Source organism: Ursus maritimus, unplaced genomic scaffold (assembly GCF_017311325.1).
Source record: "Ursus maritimus isolate PB19 unplaced genomic scaffold, ASM1731132v1 scaffold_1, whole genome shotgun sequence".
Lineage (NCBI taxonomy): Eukaryota > Metazoa > Chordata > Mammalia > Carnivora > Ursidae > Ursus > Ursus maritimus.
In genome coordinates, this window is record NW_024423343.1 from 98,597,265 (window position 1) to 98,613,386 (window position 16,122).

Sequence of the window (16,122 nt, forward strand, 5' to 3'; positions counted from 1 at the left end):
TCCTGTGCAGGGACCCATGTCCCTGGGATCCCTCCCTCTCCTTCATTCCCCATAACTGCCCATCACCGGATCCCCCAGTCTGCCCCACACAGCAGGCGAATCTTCTGCTTCACCTCATGGGCCACCCCTGTGCGGAGAGCCCTCCCTAGAAACCTTCCCTCGACACAAATGGGTCTCGTTTTCCAGTTTAAAAACCCTCGGTGGTCCCTGCTGCCCAAGGGAGCGGCTCCAAGCTCATTAGCTTGGCCCACAGGTCCTTTGTGACCAGCCTTCCTGTCCAGACTCACTTTCCAGCAGTCCCGTCCGGCGCCGCACTCAGCCAAGCTGGTGGTCCCCCGACAGCGCCCTCCTTCGCATGTCTGTGCGTTTGCAGGCATGTTGCCCTGCCAGGAATGCCGTCCGATGACGAACATCGCTTTAGTGTCACATTCACAAAACAGATGGTAAGGCCCGATCTGTCCTCCATCACCAGGCCCAGTTCCTTGTGTGCCTGATGAATCAGGGGCAAGAAAATCTCCCCTTCGCCCCTACTTTAGCTCCCCGTGCCATTGTTTAATGTCTTCTGCTAGAGAGGTTGTCTTTTAGCCTCAGAAGAATTCAGTTGAACTTAATGAAATTATACATTTTGGAGCTAAACTTTTAAGACTGCCAAAAAGCCAGCTGAATGAGATGGAAGTCCTTCCTAGGCTTGACCTCACCAAACAGATCCCTTACGTGTGGGACCCTGTGCCTGGCTTTCGCTACAGGACATTATTCCTGGGATAATGCACTGGAAGAAGTTCCAGCCGCTGGCTCTCTCATCCTTACCCGAAACCTCGAAGACAGAGACGACACAGAGGTAAGCCGCAGCTATCTGTTCATCTCCCAGAGGTATGTTTGCCCCACAGATGACAGAGGCTGTGAACCTCCAAGTTAACCGCCAATACTGTGTCAAATCCTACTTTTAGGGTTTTAGGGAAGTTTGCTAGTTAGAGAAATATGATGATGTATCACTGACTCACATATTCTGAATTATCTTTTTTTTAAGATTTCATTTATTTGAGAGAGAGAGAGTGCACGAGAGAGAGTATGAGCAGGGGGAAGGGGTAGAGGAAGAGGGAGTAGCGGGCTCCCCGCTGAGCAGGGAGCCTGATGCGGGGCTCGATCCCAGGACCCCAGGATGGTGACATGAGCCGAAGGCAGACGCTTAACCAACTGAGCCACGCAGGTGCCCCATATTTTGAATTATCTTCATTGAGATATACTTCTTAAAAAAACTAATGTCACAAGTGGCTGATCGCCCCTATTTCAATAAACGTGGACAACCAATCCATATAATTCAGCTGAAATATTCGTGGTCAATGTTTAACATTCTTGAATTGTCAGAATTAGCCTTCTACACCGTCCGCACCCAACTCCCGAGGAGCTGCTTCTCTCTGTGCCGCAGCCTGTGAGGCCCCACAGCTGCCGTCACACACAGACGGAGCTCAGCTGCAGAAACGGAACAGGAAGATGAGCATATCGTTGGACCAAGAAAGAAGGCATCTAGAGTCAACACATGTTTGCTAGTTTGCCCATTTAACACCTCGTCAAAGCCCTAAGATCGCAAACAAGGAGTCTGATGCCTTTTCTTTAGGACTCTGGCTGGGCAGTCACCCACTCCTGAGCCTCTGAATTTGCTTCGGTCCTTTGTCCTTACAAACATAGTTAAATAGCTTCTTGGCAAGTGGATGTGACTCGTACTCAAAATGGTGGCCATCGGCAGTCACCTTTCCCTCAAGTCCTTTGATCCAGAATGAGGCCCACCCCGAGGAAAGCTGAGCTCTGCCACTATGTGGGATCAGTAGGTGATCACTGTACCACCCCCCCACCCCCACCAGCATCTCCTGGATCCTCTGAGGCAGGAACTCAAGCCCCTCCCTCCCCAGAGTGTCCCCTGTGACATCAGCCACACTCCTCGGCCTCTTCTCCCAGTCCTCTTGCCCATTAAAACAAGGGCGCCTGGGTGGCACAGTCAGTGAAGCATCTGCCTTCAGCTCAGGTCATGATCCCAGAGTCCTGGGATCGAGCCCCACATCAGGATCCTTACTCAGTGGGGAATCTGCTTCCCCCTCTCCTTGCTTGTGTGCGCTCTCTCAAATAAATAAATAAAATCTAAAAAAAAAAACAAAACAAAAACAAGGGGATGGACATTTTCATGTCAGTAGGGGTAAGAGAGCTCACTGGTTGTGCCGTGACCCTCTGTACGCTGTCTACCCACCATCCCCAGGTACCTGAGGGGCTCGCTGAAAGCCAGTGTATGACTTATGCTGAATTGAACTGCTTCCTTCATTGCCAGGGGATGAACTAAGCAACATTCAGCCTCCCTTCCCTAGGCGTTGCCACAGGCCATCCCTTTCGGGTTATTTTCTTAGCACTTCTTAGCTACTGTCCTCTGCTTGGAGATGAACGGCAGACAAGCAAAAAGCACCCAGCCTGGGGTCTGGGACCTGAAAGGAGCTCAAAAAATAGGGGTTCCTTTTCTGTGGGTTCCTCCAGGCTTCAGCCGTCCTGGAGCCATCTAGAATAAGCTCACCGTCTTTGTTCTTCCCTTGCACACATTCCTAAAGTCCGAAAGCTCTAGAATCAGGGGAGACAGTGGCACTGTAGAGGGAACGGACACCTTAGAGGGCCTTCGAGCCTGCCTCTGTTCCTCGTGGGCTGAGTCACCTGCTCTGAGTCCTTGGGTGAGTTCTTATTACTGAAGCCTGTTGAACGATACCTTTCTGGTCTGCGGAGCAGGGACAGCGATGGCGTCCCCACTGGGCTGTCACTAAGCCTTGCGGTGGCTCTGCTGCCACCAGATGGCGATAGTCTGCCACTCTGCCTGCCTTCGCTGGGGGGTGAGGAAGCTTCACACCCCCCCCCCAATAAACCAGACGTGGCTGGCTGTGGGGTACAGTCAGGAGACTAAATAAGCAAAATGACAAATGGATAAATGGCAAAAAGTGGCCAGCAGCTGTCGGCATGCACAAGTCTCAAGAATTAAGGAGGAAAGAATTCCTATTTTTTTTCCCAAAGCAGTGTCCTTGGGAAAATCTCCTGAGGCTGTTCTTTCAAAAAGCAGTCAGCTTTTTGCAGTTACCTTGGGCTTGAATTAACCATGAATTAAACATGAATTCTGCATGAATTAAAGAAAACTCTCCAACTCTGAGTTGTTACTTTCAACTTCTGTGCCTGAGTGCTCTGTTGGGCCAATTCATTTCAAAATAAACCATAATTGCATAACGGATGATAAAATCAAGAGAGGAGTCTACATTTCCGTATCAGAGATTTCCATGATGTAAGATTCTAGACCCTGTTTTTATTTTTAAAAAGCAGTTACAGACAATGTATTCTTTTTAGGTTCCTACAAATCCATTAATGATACATCAGCCTTGCAGTCATTTTGCTTGAATAAATTACCTATTACTTATGAGACATTTCCTTTGCCCCTGAGAATTATCTGTTTGTTGTCAAACCATGCAATGTAGTTATTTACTATTTACTTATTCCAAGTCATTTTTGTAGTCATAATAATCAAAACAGCTCACTTGGCTTCTTTGCTCTTTAATAAATTCAATGAGAACTTGCTGAGTCTCTCTAGGACTTCCAAGAAATCTCGCAAGTCAGCAGCCATGGAAGGAATTATCCAATCCAGCAGCACTCCCGACTTTTGGATTTTATAGACTAGCAAAATGTCCAGTAGAATTTATTTTATTTTATTTAAATTCAATTAATTAACATATAGTGTTGTCCAGAAGAATTTTAAGAACTGTTTTAGGGTTTTGCTTTGCCAAGAAAAGCATCAAAACAAAGGACCCAACCACCATCTACCATGTCCCCCATTTCAATGTCAGAAGAACATCAACGCACATGCAAAAGTAAGAGGAACACGGTCTCCGAATTTAAAACTTGGATAAGTTTGGTCTCGTGAAGAACGCATGGTTGCTGCCAGGCTGTCTCCCCAGACCAGCCTGCTCTCTGGAGAGTGGGCCGGGCTCTCCACGTCTCAGTACCCCCGCTCGGCAGGAATCCCCTCTGCCCACCGCGCTCCAAAGTGGCATTGGGCTCGTCAGGTAGGACTGCGTGCTTCGTCAGGAAGTCAATAAGTAGGACAAGTCCCAGGGCGGTGGCGCCCAGGTTCCCCTTAGTGAGGAATGGTATTAACATCAAAACCTGGCTGCTAGGTGGGCACATTGCTACTGAGAAACTTTGTTTCTTGGCCTCCTCAGCAGACAAGCCAGACACACACACACACACACACACACACACACACACACACACACAAGCATACATACACATACGCACATTTCAGAAACGACGAATTCATACTAATGCTTATAATTCCAGCCCACATCCATCAAACTATTGCCTGGCTTTCCCCCCCAATCTGTATTTGCATGTCCCTTCTTCCAGTGTGAGACCCCTGGCTCCTAACGCATTTACTCATTACTCGGTTTCATAGAATGTCCAAAGTAGTTTCACAATTGCTTCGCCTACAACCATGTTAATAAACAAGCATGATAAATAGAGTTCAGGTTCATTAGCAGTTTCCCCCGTACCCATATCCCACCAAAACTACGACTAGTCAAATACTGTATTTATAAGTTTCGTGGATTAGTGCTTTCTTTTCCTTTTTCTTTCCTCCCTCCCTTCCTTTCTTTCCTTCTTTTTCCTTCTCTCCTTCTTTTTCTTTCTTTCCCTTCACCATGATTATGAAATCCATGTGAAATAGTATTTGCTTCAGTTTGCTTTCAGTCTGGGGGTTTTCCCTTCCCTTCTGTTATTGGTTTAATATTTTTTTGAATAGGTAGAACAATATCGTGCTCTTTTTTTTTTTTAAAGATTTTATTTATTTATTCGACAGGATAGAGACAGCCAGCGAGAGAGGGAACACAAGCAGGGGGGAGCGGGAGAGGAAGAAGCAGGCTCACAGTGGAGGAGCCTGATGTGGGGCTCGATCCCATAACGCCGGGATCACGCCCTGAGCCGAAGGCAGACGCTTAACCGCTGTGCCACCCAGGCGCCCCAATATCATGCTCTTTTAAGAAAAAGTTTTGTTTGTTTTTTTGAGAGAGAGAGAAAGTGAGAGAGAGCCCGAGTTGGGGGGGGGCGGGCAGAGGGAAGAGGGACAAGCAGACTCTCCACTGAGCAGGGAGCCCGACCCCTCCCCCACAAGACTCCACCCAGGACCCTGTGACCACGACCTGAGCCGAAGGCCAGTGCTTAACCAACTCAGCCACCCAGGCGCCCCATCGAAGATACACGTGCACATGGCCAAGGAAGCTTCAATTAATTCCCCTGTGTTTCCACATCTGCCTCCTGCCTTACCCTCATCTCACAATCTTTCTGGGATCTGGGGGGAGGTCCGTTTCCTTCCTGTGTATTCTACGCTCTGTCACCATGTACTCTTCTTCATGAGAAAGCACTCTTCCCAGATTCCAAAATTTATTCCAGAAAACTGCTGAAAACTTTTTTTTAAAGATATTGTTTATTTATTTGACAGAGAGAGACACAGCGAGAGAGGGAGCACGAGCAGGGGGAGTGGGAGAGGGAGAATCAGGCTTCGTGCTGAGCAGGGAGCCCAATGCAGGGCTTGATCCCAGGACCCCGGGATCATGACCTGAGCCGAAGGCAGACGCTTAACAAATGAGCCACCGAGGCACCCCAAAACTGCTGAAAACTTTTATCCATGTATGTTTTTTCTCCTTTTTTGTTGTGTGTTCAAGTCTTATTCCTTTAAAAGGTTTATAAGTAGCGGCGCCTGGGTGGCTCAGTCGGTTAAGCGTCCAACTCTTGATTCCGGCTCAAGTCATGATCTCAAGGTCATGAGATGGAGCCCCGAGTCGGGCTCTGCACTGAGCATGGAGTCTGCTATTGATTCTGTCTCGCTCTCCCTCTGCCCCTCCTGGCTCATGCTCTCTCTCTCTCTAGAAAATTTAAAATAAATAAATAAATAAACATTTTTAAAAATATAAGTTTTTAAGTAGTTGGGACCAAAAAAAAGCAAATGCTTGTTCTACCATCTTGAAACAGAAGGCTGCTGCCAATTTCTAAACTAAAAATATTTTTTCACCCTATTTTAATTCTTTTAATGTGCTCGAGTCCCAGGAATTTTTATATAAAGCTCTAAGTACATAATACCGAATAATATATCGGGGGCGGGGAGGAAGTTTTGAAATCGCATGGAACAACTGAGGAAGACTGTAAAGATGGGGATGTTAAGAAAAGCCAACTATCCAGATACCGCCCTGTGCCCCCTAGAAATAGCATTAGACACTACCAGCTTGAAAGCTCTGTTTCTAAACTCCAGAAAATGGCTTATTTGGCCACATCCTCTAGGATTTGACCGGTACCTATCACACCCCCTGCCTTTGTCCGTAGGGAAGCACGAGTGGGTTTTCAGGAGTGAGGGACAGAAGGGGAACGTCCTCCCCCGTGGGAAAGTAGGAGCACTTTAGCAAATGTGAGCGTTTATCCTCGGCTGCCTGTGTGATTCCTCCACAGCTATGGTTCCTTCAATTCAGTCATGCTTCCTGAAACGGTCCCTGCCATTCTGGGCGCCCTACCGGAAGAAGACAGACTGGAAACAGCTGAACGGTACTTTCTCGAACCTTTGGTTTCTAATGTGGTCTGTTCCACAAAAACGCGCTAGGCGCTGGGAGAGACTTCAGAAGAGTTCACGGTACCCAGGTCCACAACCCAAACGAGTTAAGGCTAACACCCGCCCAGAGCCCTAGCTAGGGGATAGCAGGCTGAATTCGTGGTGGGGTGTAGACGATCTCTGTGCCTCACATTCGCAGATCGTTCGGTGCTCCAGGAGCTCAAGGGCAGGGGGAGCAGAGGTGGTGCTCAGTGGGCTGGGAAGGCGTCGGTGGTCACGTGGACTTGGGTTAGTACTTGAAAGGGGGTGGGATGTGGAGAGGCGTAGAAACCCTAGGCCCCAAACCAAGGTGCTTACGTTTCATTCTACTGAGCGTCCAAAGCCTTCAATCTCCCGTCGCTGTGCCCATTTCAACATTCGTCCACGTAAATAATCAATTAGTGAAATCCTAAGTATCTGAGGTGTCTATCCAGTTCTAAGACTTGGCCACGCGCAGTGACACTTGGCAATACCTGAGCGTTCGAAGCTCCGAATCCTCCCCGGGGAAGGTTGGAGCGCCTTCCATGGAAACCACTGCATGAGGACCATGGCGAGACAGGGGAGCCGGGCCGGATGGTACGCATCTGCGTGAGGTTCAGAGGAGCAGGTCCTGTCTGGTGGGGCCGTGGGAGGTGCCCAGCAGGCCGAAGCTTAGCTGACCCCTCCTCCACTCAGCACTGATGGGGGGACTATCGTGACCCAGTTTCCCCGTCTTCGAAATGAGAATAATAGAACCTATTTCCTGCGAGTTGTCAGAGTTACAGGAGATAAAGCTGACGCTGACGACGAGGGTAGTGATCGTAACAGACATTGACCAGGCACTGCCCGTGTGTCCGGCACGGGGCTTTGCACACAGCCTCATTTACTCCCGGGGATGAGATCGCTGTTATCCCCACCTTAGAGACAGGAAACCACTCACGGGAAATCGATGCTTGCAAAGCACCAGCGTGCGGCTGCTGGGCAGTCATTAGTGTTCAGTTGGTTGGGGCTGGAACAGCTTTCGTGGCTTCCAAGGGTACTTTCCGTAATGGAACCTCGCTGTGCCACTTCTGCGTATCACGGCTGAACGGTGTTCCTGCTTTTTTTTTTTTTTTTTTTAAGATTTTATTTATTTGACCGAGAGAGAGAAAGCGCAAGCAGGGGGAGCTGCAGAAGGTAAAGGAGAAGCAGGCTCGATCCCAGGACCCGAGGGGCTTGATCCTAGAACCCCGGGATCATGACCTGAGCCGGAAGGCAGACACTCAACTAACCAGGCCACCCAGGCGCCCCTGTGCTCCTGCTTTTAATTCCAAACTTTGAAGACTTTGTTGAATGGAAACATTTCTCTTAACTGAGCCACTATCAAAAAATCCATTCTCTTCTTCTAAAGTAATAGGGTTGTTGAAAGTAGTAGTGACATTTCCCAGCCTCCCTTGCCAGAAGGTCATCCATTTGGCAAGGCCCTGGTCCAGGGAATGGGAGATGGGAGATACTCCACTTCTGATCAGGACCCTTGAAGGAGTGAGTATATCTCCTCCATGGTCTGTCTCTCTCTACTTTCTTCCAGCTGGAACCCATACATGCAGCAACCAAGCTTTAACCATCAGACAACAAAGCTGTAGGCCAGGGGTCAGCAAACTATGGCCCATGGCCAACTCTGGCCTGCCACTTATTTTTATAAATAAAGATCTATTGTGACATAACCACACCCATTGATGTATGTATTTCTTTTGATTCCTTTCATGCTACAAAAGCAGAGTTGAGTAGTTGCAGAAGAGACTGTATGACTTGCAAAGCCCTTTACTGAAAAGTTTGCTGACCCCTGCTCCAGCAGATAGCAGACCACAAGATAAAAATCACCTCGAAAAAAAATCACCTCGGTCCCTTTAATTTCTTCTTTTAGCAATAGTTTATTTAGAAATATATTATTTAAATATGTTTAAATTATATTAAAGCAGTTGTGGACTTTTTGTAAGTTATCTTCTTCACTATCGATTTCTATTTAAATTCCACTGGGGCCAGAATCTTTGGAAATCATTCAGGCTTTCTTTACAGTCCAAGATATGGTCAGTATTAAATATACCGTGTGCACTTGAAAAGAATATGAATTCTATAATCCCACTTTAAAAATTGCTTTTACTCTCTGGTTATAATGATTCCTCCCATTGCTGGTGGAAAGCAGTTTATCAGCCTTGTGCTTCTCTTAACATAGACTCAACGAAAGTGGGTAGAAGTAACATTAAAAGCCACGAGGATTGCATAATTCTTAAACGATCACAATATTTCTCTATTTCATTTCGGGAAGGAAAACCCATTCCAGCTAAGCATCTTCTTCCTTTTCAGTGAGCTCTGCGAACAGAACATAGAAGTTATATTGACTCCAGAAATGATTGAAGCAGAATTCCCTATGTTGGACCACAAGGACAACAAAAAGGAGAAGTAAGTGGATGCTTTATGCCTTGGGAAGAGGCAGCTTTCTGGTAGAATTCGTCCTACATGGAGTATAGAATTGTCATGTCGTCCAAATCTAAGTATCTTAGGCTTTAAAAAGAGAGAGGTGTGTGTCTATCTTATTTTATGCACAATTACATTCTCTCAAGTGTGGTTGGCAGGTGAACATTTAAAAACTGAACCCAGGGGCACCTGGGTGGCACAGCGGTTAAGCGTCTGCCTTCGGCTCAGGGCGTGATCCCGGCGTTATGGGGTCGAGCCCCACATCGGGCTCCTCCGCTATGAGCCAGCTTCTTCCTCTCCCACTCCCCCTGCTTGTGTTCCCTCTCTCGCTGGCTGTCTCTATCTCTGTCAAATAAATAAATAAAATCTTTAAAAAAAAAAACTGAACCCAGTTTTTCCATTTACTTATCATCTAATTTCAGAGGTGTGTGTGTTTGTTACTGATAACTGAATGAGTTTCATCCGGTATCAGGAACCCGGGCTCTGCAGCGAGAGGAGACCTGCAGCCAAGTCGCAGCCCCACCATTTATGACATGTGAGACCTCCAGCCTAGTTGCTTCCCACCGCAGTAACTGAGCTGTGGTCTCCTCACGTACACCAAACAGAAAATAAAGTCTCCCTCACAGGCCGTGTGAGGAGGAAATGAGACACCAGCGTGAGGACGTCCCGCCAGTTGCTTTCTCCCCGGGGCCAAAGAGCTAAGCAAGTACATCATCATCATCCCTCAAAAAATTGGTTTCTTTTTTTTAAATTTTATTTATTTGAGAGAGAAAGAGAGAGAGAGAGGAGCATGAGTGGGGTGAGGGGCAGAGGGAAAAGCAGGCTCTCTGCTGAGCAGGGAGCCCGATGCGGGGCTCGACCCTGGCCTCCGGGATCACGACCTGAGTCGAAGGCAGACGCTTAACTGACTGAGCCACCCAGGCACCCCAAAAACTTGGTTTTGATGAATATGTTTGTAATGGAAGTAACCACATATAGTTCATATGGCTTATAAGTTTGAAATTCCAGGTATGCTTTTAAAACTTCTTTTTCTTTTAAAAAATGCCTTTTTTATTATTAAAAAAAATCAGAAAATACGGAAAAATATAAAAAATCAAAACAATAGGGGCACCTGGCTGGCTCAGTCGGTAGAGCACGAGACTCTTGATCTTGGGGTTGTAAGTTTGAGCCCCACGTTGGGTGTAAAGATTACTTAAGAAAAAAATCTTTAAAAAAATTTTTTTAATTAAAGATAAAAATATAAAAACAATACCACCCAGAGGCAGTAATTTGTACATTCTGATGTTTGGTCTTCCAAATATTTACTTATTTGTTATATATATATAATTTAACACATATAATATGTTAATATATATTAATGTTAATATAATTATATTGATTATGTATTATTATATATGTTTTAACAATATTTAATCACGTTATTTGTATTGTTTTATCTTCTGCACTTTTATTTGGCAGTATACTATAAACATATTTATAAATATAGGAATACACCCTTACATTTCACCATAATTTATTTAACCAACCTTTTTCTGATGATCATATAAACCCTTTCCAGAGTTTGGTTGTTACCGGTAGCGCTGTAATAAACCTCCTAGCGCCATAATTCCTTGCAAACTTATCAGGGACTGTTTCTTCAGGACAAACTCCTGGGACCATCAGTGCGGGATCAGTGTGCATGTTAAGGCTCTCCTGCACATGGTTTAGTAGCCCTTCCGAGTACCTCAGCGCACCTCCTACCAGCAGAGGCCGCGACTGCCCACGTGCAAATGCCCTGAGTAACACGGAAGGCTCTCATTTTTCCCTCCTTCCTTAGTGACAGGAGAGATTTAAAAAGGACCTTGTCATTGTCTTAATTTTAACTTCTGTGTTGACAAGCGGTATTATAAATTTTCCTATGTTACCAACTATTTTTCTTCTTTCATGAGGGGCTTGCTTTGCCTTTTCTGTAGGAAGCATTTATCTGTTTCTTATCTATTTCCGACTCTCTCATACACTAAGGATAATTACCTCAGATATGTTAGAAATATCTCCGTTTGTCTTGTCACTTCGTTTGGAGTGGTTTTGGGGAGGCCCTGCCTTTTCTGAAAGGAACTCCCCCCACATGGCTTAAAGTCGTGTGGGTTTCCTTTGGCTTGTTGGTGATGGTTTCAGAAGCCTACGGCCACCAACACTTCTCAGAAAACTGATCAGCGGTTTCTAGGGAAAGAAAATTTAGGAAATAAAAATGTTAAATAGAATTTCAGTGAGCCTCTGTTCTGCTCAGGGGATTACCAATAGAAAACAAGTTGTACTCCTACCACGTAAATTCTCACATACCTCAACAAACAGCTGCGTTCCGCACTGCATTTTGTTTCAGTTTTCAAACAATACACTGAGACTTTTAAATAAAACCCTGTGTTTTTCAATCTCAAAGCTTGCCCCTGGAGAAACAACGGCTTGCCACATGAATGGGGATAATATCCAATACCCTCTCGGCTCACGTGCTCTCAGATGTGGCCTTTCGCCCTCTATGCTACACAGCAAATGTTGAATGCCACTTGACTGGAAAATTATTATTAAATGAAACAGAAGTCACTACTTTATCTATTCACCCAAAGTGGTATTTTTTAATGTATTTCCCTTACTTTACCGCAAAAATAAACTAACAGTGAACTCTAAGCATTTCCTACACATCAAATTTGCTTCTAATTTTTTCAAAAATACATATACACTTGACCCACTTTCAAGAGACATATCATGGCATTTTTAATTCACCCATTTTGCAGTTTAAATTCTTTTATGTACATTTTTTCACATGTCAAAGTTATCAACATAATTATCATTTTCTTGGCTGGGGAGTATTCCAACAGGTTGATAGCCCTAGATGGTTTTGGAAAGTTAACTGGTTCAGAAATTCTCTTCAGCGCATATCAAGCATCATCCGATGCTCAGTTTTGCCTTCTCCGTCCCTACTCGTTCCCTTCCTCAGCTCCGTCAGCCTCCACCAGAAGCTGCCAGCATCCTCACTGTCAGACACACACACACACACACACACACACGCAACCCGAGCTCGGACAGAGCAAAAAGAACACATCAGTGGTGTTTCATTCCCCATGAACACTATCTATTTGGTCTTTGGAAAATTCTGTTTTCATAGACGCAGAGAATCATACATTCTCCCCCGACAGCTGAATAACCCGGGAGATTCTTTGCTGCCTGGTGGGGATCTCAGCCCCCTCAAGACCCACTAAAGGGAATTGTGTACAATGTCCAAGAAACTACGAGAGTGGCTTTAGTTGCTGACACATCATTCAACACTTCTTCGATTTCCACAGTATCACTCAACCATTAGTATCTTTAAAGGGAGACATGACCTATATATATTTAAAATCGCTTCCAGTAAATGATGCCCATTAATAGTTTTATGACACTCATCAGGGAACATTTTATTTTTTTATTTTTTATTTTTTTAAGATTTTATGTATTTATTTATTTGACAGAGAGAGAGATCCCAAGTAGTCAGAGTGGCAGGCAGAGGGAGAGGGAGGGAGAAGCAAACACCGCAGGGAACCCGATGCGGGGCTCGATCCCAGGACTCTGGGATCATGACCTGAGCCGAAGGCAGACACTTAAATGACTGAGCCACCAGGTGCCCCCAGGGAACATTATAATTCTTTATTTTCAGATTTTTCTGCTTTTTCAATACTGCCAGGCATTTGCCAGTACTTTACATTTCACCCCGTTTAGAAAATGTTCCAGAAGCACTTGAGTTTGTTTTTTTTTTTACAGTCTTATTTTATTTTATTTTATTTTATTTTTTTTTAGTCCAGTGCACCATGCAATACGTGCCCTCCTTACTACCCATCACCGGTCTATCCCATCCCCCACCCCCCTCCCCTCTGAAGCCCTCAGTTTGTTTCTCATAGTCCATAGTCTCTCATGTTTCATTCCCCCTTCTGATTACCCCCCCTTTCTTTATCCCTTTCTTCCCCTACTGATCTTCCTAGTTCTTATGTTCCATAGATGAGAGAAATCATATGATAATTGTCTTTCTCTGCTTGACTTATTTCACTTAGCATTATCTCCTCCAGTGCTGTCCATGTTGTAGCAAATGTTGAGAACTCATTCTTTCTGATAGCTGAGTAATATTCCATTGTATATATGGACCACAACTTCTTAATCCAGTCATCTGTTGAAGGGCATCTCGGCTCCTTCCACAAATTTAGCTATTGTGGACATTGCTGCTATGAACATTGGGGTGCCGGCCTCTCTTCCTACGTCTGTATCTTTGGGGTAAATACCCAGTAGTGCGGAACTGGATCATAAGACATCAACTCATTTTAACTTTTAAGGGACCTCCACACTGTTCCAGTGGCTGTACCAACTTGCATTCCCACCAACAATGTAGGAGGGATCCCCTTTCTCCACATCCTCTCCAACAATTGTTGTTTCTTGCCTTGTCTATTTTTGCCATTCTAACTGGCGTAAGGTGGTATCTCAGTGTGGTTTTGATTTGAATTTCCTTGATGGCTAATGATTTTGAACATTTTTTCATGTGTCTGTTAGCCATTTGTATGTCTTCATTGGAAAAGTGTCTGTTCATATCTTCTGCCCATTTTTTGATTTGTTTATTTGTTTCTCGTGTATTGAGTTTGAGAAGTTCTTTGTAGATCTTGGATACCAGTCCTTTATCTGTAGTGTCATTTGCAAATATCTTCTCCCATTCCGTGGGCTGCCTCTTAGTTTTTCTGACTGTTTCCTTGGATGTGCAGAAACTTTTAATCTTGATGAAGTCCCATAAATTCATTTTATCTTTTGTTTCTCTTGCCTTTGGGGATGTGTCATGAAAAAGGTTGCTTTGGCCGATGTCGTAGAGGTTGCTGCCTATGTTCTCCTCTAGAATTTTGATGGATTCCTGTCTCACATCGAGGTCTTTCATCCATTTGGAGTTTATTTTTGTGTATGGTGTGAGATAGTGGTCAAGTTTCATTCTTTTGCATGTAGCTGTCCAATTTTCCCAGCACCATTTATTGAAGAGACTGTCTTTTTCCCACCGGATGTTTTTTCCTGCTTTATCAAATATTAGTTGCCCAAAGAGCCGAGGGTCCATTTCTGGGCTCTCTATTCTGTTCCATTGGTCTATGTGTCTGTTTTTGTGCCAGTACCATGCTGTCTTTGTGATCACAGCTTTGTAGTACAGCTCGAAATCCGGCATTGTGATGCCCCCAGCTTTGTTTTTCCTTTTCAACAGTTCCTTGGAGATTCGGGGCCTTTTCTGTTTCCATACAAATTTAAGGACTGTTTGTTCCAGTTCTTTGAAAAATGTCCTTGGTATTTTGATCGGGATAGCATTGAAAGTGTAGATTGCTCTGGGTAGCATGGACATTTTAACTATGTTAATTCTTCTGATCCATGAGCATGGAATATCTTTCCATCTTTTTATGTCTTCCTCAATCAGAAGCACTTGAGTTTATACTGTATTCTCCTATCTAGGCAGATCATAGAGCCGAGCTCCCAATCTTCAGACATCTGTCCTTTCAACCAAATGCACTCATCAATTCCTTCCCAGATATTTGGAAAGTTCTACCCAGAAACCCCCTTGCCACACCCCCGGGCTCAGCACCAGCCACCACCCGGTCGGTGCAGAACCCTCGCCCTGATTCCCCCACTTCTAGAGCCAGTGTCAGAGTCAGATGTTACAAGTCTGCCTTATTCATAAACATGAAGAAGCAGTTAATGCGTCTGAACACTTAGAAGACATCATGCTAAGACGTCTATGAGTAATTTCTCGTTTCCCCTTCTCGACAACACCAGGAGATGGGAATTACCACTGTCTGCCCATCTGGAAACGGAGCCTGAGTTAGGGAACTTGGCCATGGTAAGAAACTCATGTAGCTGAGATCAGAAGCCAGGTTTGAATCACTTACCAGCCAAGTGTTTTCACTGGTAACTAAATTATCACTAAATATAGTTTGAAATAGATATATGTGATATCAATCCTATATAAAAAAGTATAAAGCAAGTCCTCCAGGGGCGCCTGGGTGGCTCAGTCGGTTAGGCGTCTGCCTTCGGCTCAGGTCATGATCCCAGGGTCGTGGGATCGAGTCCCGCGTCGGGCTCCCTGCTCAGCGAGGAGTCTGCTTCTCCCTCTGCCTTTGCCCTTCCCCTGCTTGTGCTCTCTCTCTCTCGCTATCTCAAATAAATGAAATCTTTACAAACAAAAACAAGTCCTCCAGGCTTCATTGAGCTATCCCCACAATCCAGAGCCAGCATCCGGGCCGGTGGGTGACCCGAGCTGTCACCAAGTGCGCTAATGTGTCCCTGTCGGGTGTTTGATATGCAGAGAGGTCAAAGAGCAAGCACAGCCAACCGAGAAGCCGGGAGAAAAGGTGCTGGAGGAGATGAAGGTCCTGCGGAGCAAAGCTCTCAACTCGTACCTGATTCTAGGATAAAAACCACCAGGAGGTCAGCCCCTCTCGCTGGCTTTCTGCCGGCTGCTGTGTCCATATACGTCCCAGCCGTTTTTGGAATTAAACTTTCTAGAGAATAAAATTGAAATATGGATGATGTATAATATTTGTAAGTCATTTTTCTTTTGAAAAATTACAATGTCACCAGCGGGATGGCAGTGTTGGAAACTCCTTGGCACGAGATTCGCTGCTGGCCCCAAGACTGTAGAGCAAGCTGGGAGCCACCCCTGCTCCCAGAGCTCCAGAGCCTTCTGTAGCTGGTGTGGTGCTGGCGGCCACCTCTGCATGCACGCAGCCCTCGCCCCTGAGCCACGCAGCCCCGGTGAGGACACGGCCTCCCCAAGCACCTGTGTCATGGCACACCCTCGCCAGCAGGGACTGGAAATGGAGGGGGGTGCTATGGGGGACCCGAGCTTGCAGACTGGTTTGGAAGCAACTGGAAAATAGCCCTCTGGAAGCTCTCAGAAACACCAGAGGTGGAAGGTCATTGCCACGGGGTCAGGAGTCTCCACGGACACATCAGACACATCGGCGAAAACGTGGCATTGTGATTGTGTTTGTTAACAGGCCTCCATTCATTGCACAAGCTGGGGA

General features: G+C 45.6%; 1 protein-coding gene across 1 annotated transcript in view; it reads left to right on the forward strand.

Annotated features, from left to right (window-relative positions):
• The window catches only part of CFAP221 (cilia and flagella associated protein 221), a 92,846-nt gene extending 77,225 nt beyond the window's left edge, over window positions 1–15,621 (forward strand). Inside the window, exons 21-24 of the mRNA XM_008686111.2 lie at window positions 747–838; window positions 6,508–6,600; window positions 8,966–9,061; window positions 15,402–15,621. Of these exons, the coding sequence (XP_008684333.2) occupies window positions 747–838; window positions 6,508–6,600; window positions 8,966–9,061; window positions 15,402–15,510 (390 nt within the window). The 3' untranslated portion in view covers window positions 15,511–15,621. The remainder of the gene's footprint in view (window positions 1–746; window positions 839–6,507; window positions 6,601–8,965; window positions 9,062–15,401) is intronic.
• Window positions 15,622–16,122: the final 501 nt, after the last annotated feature.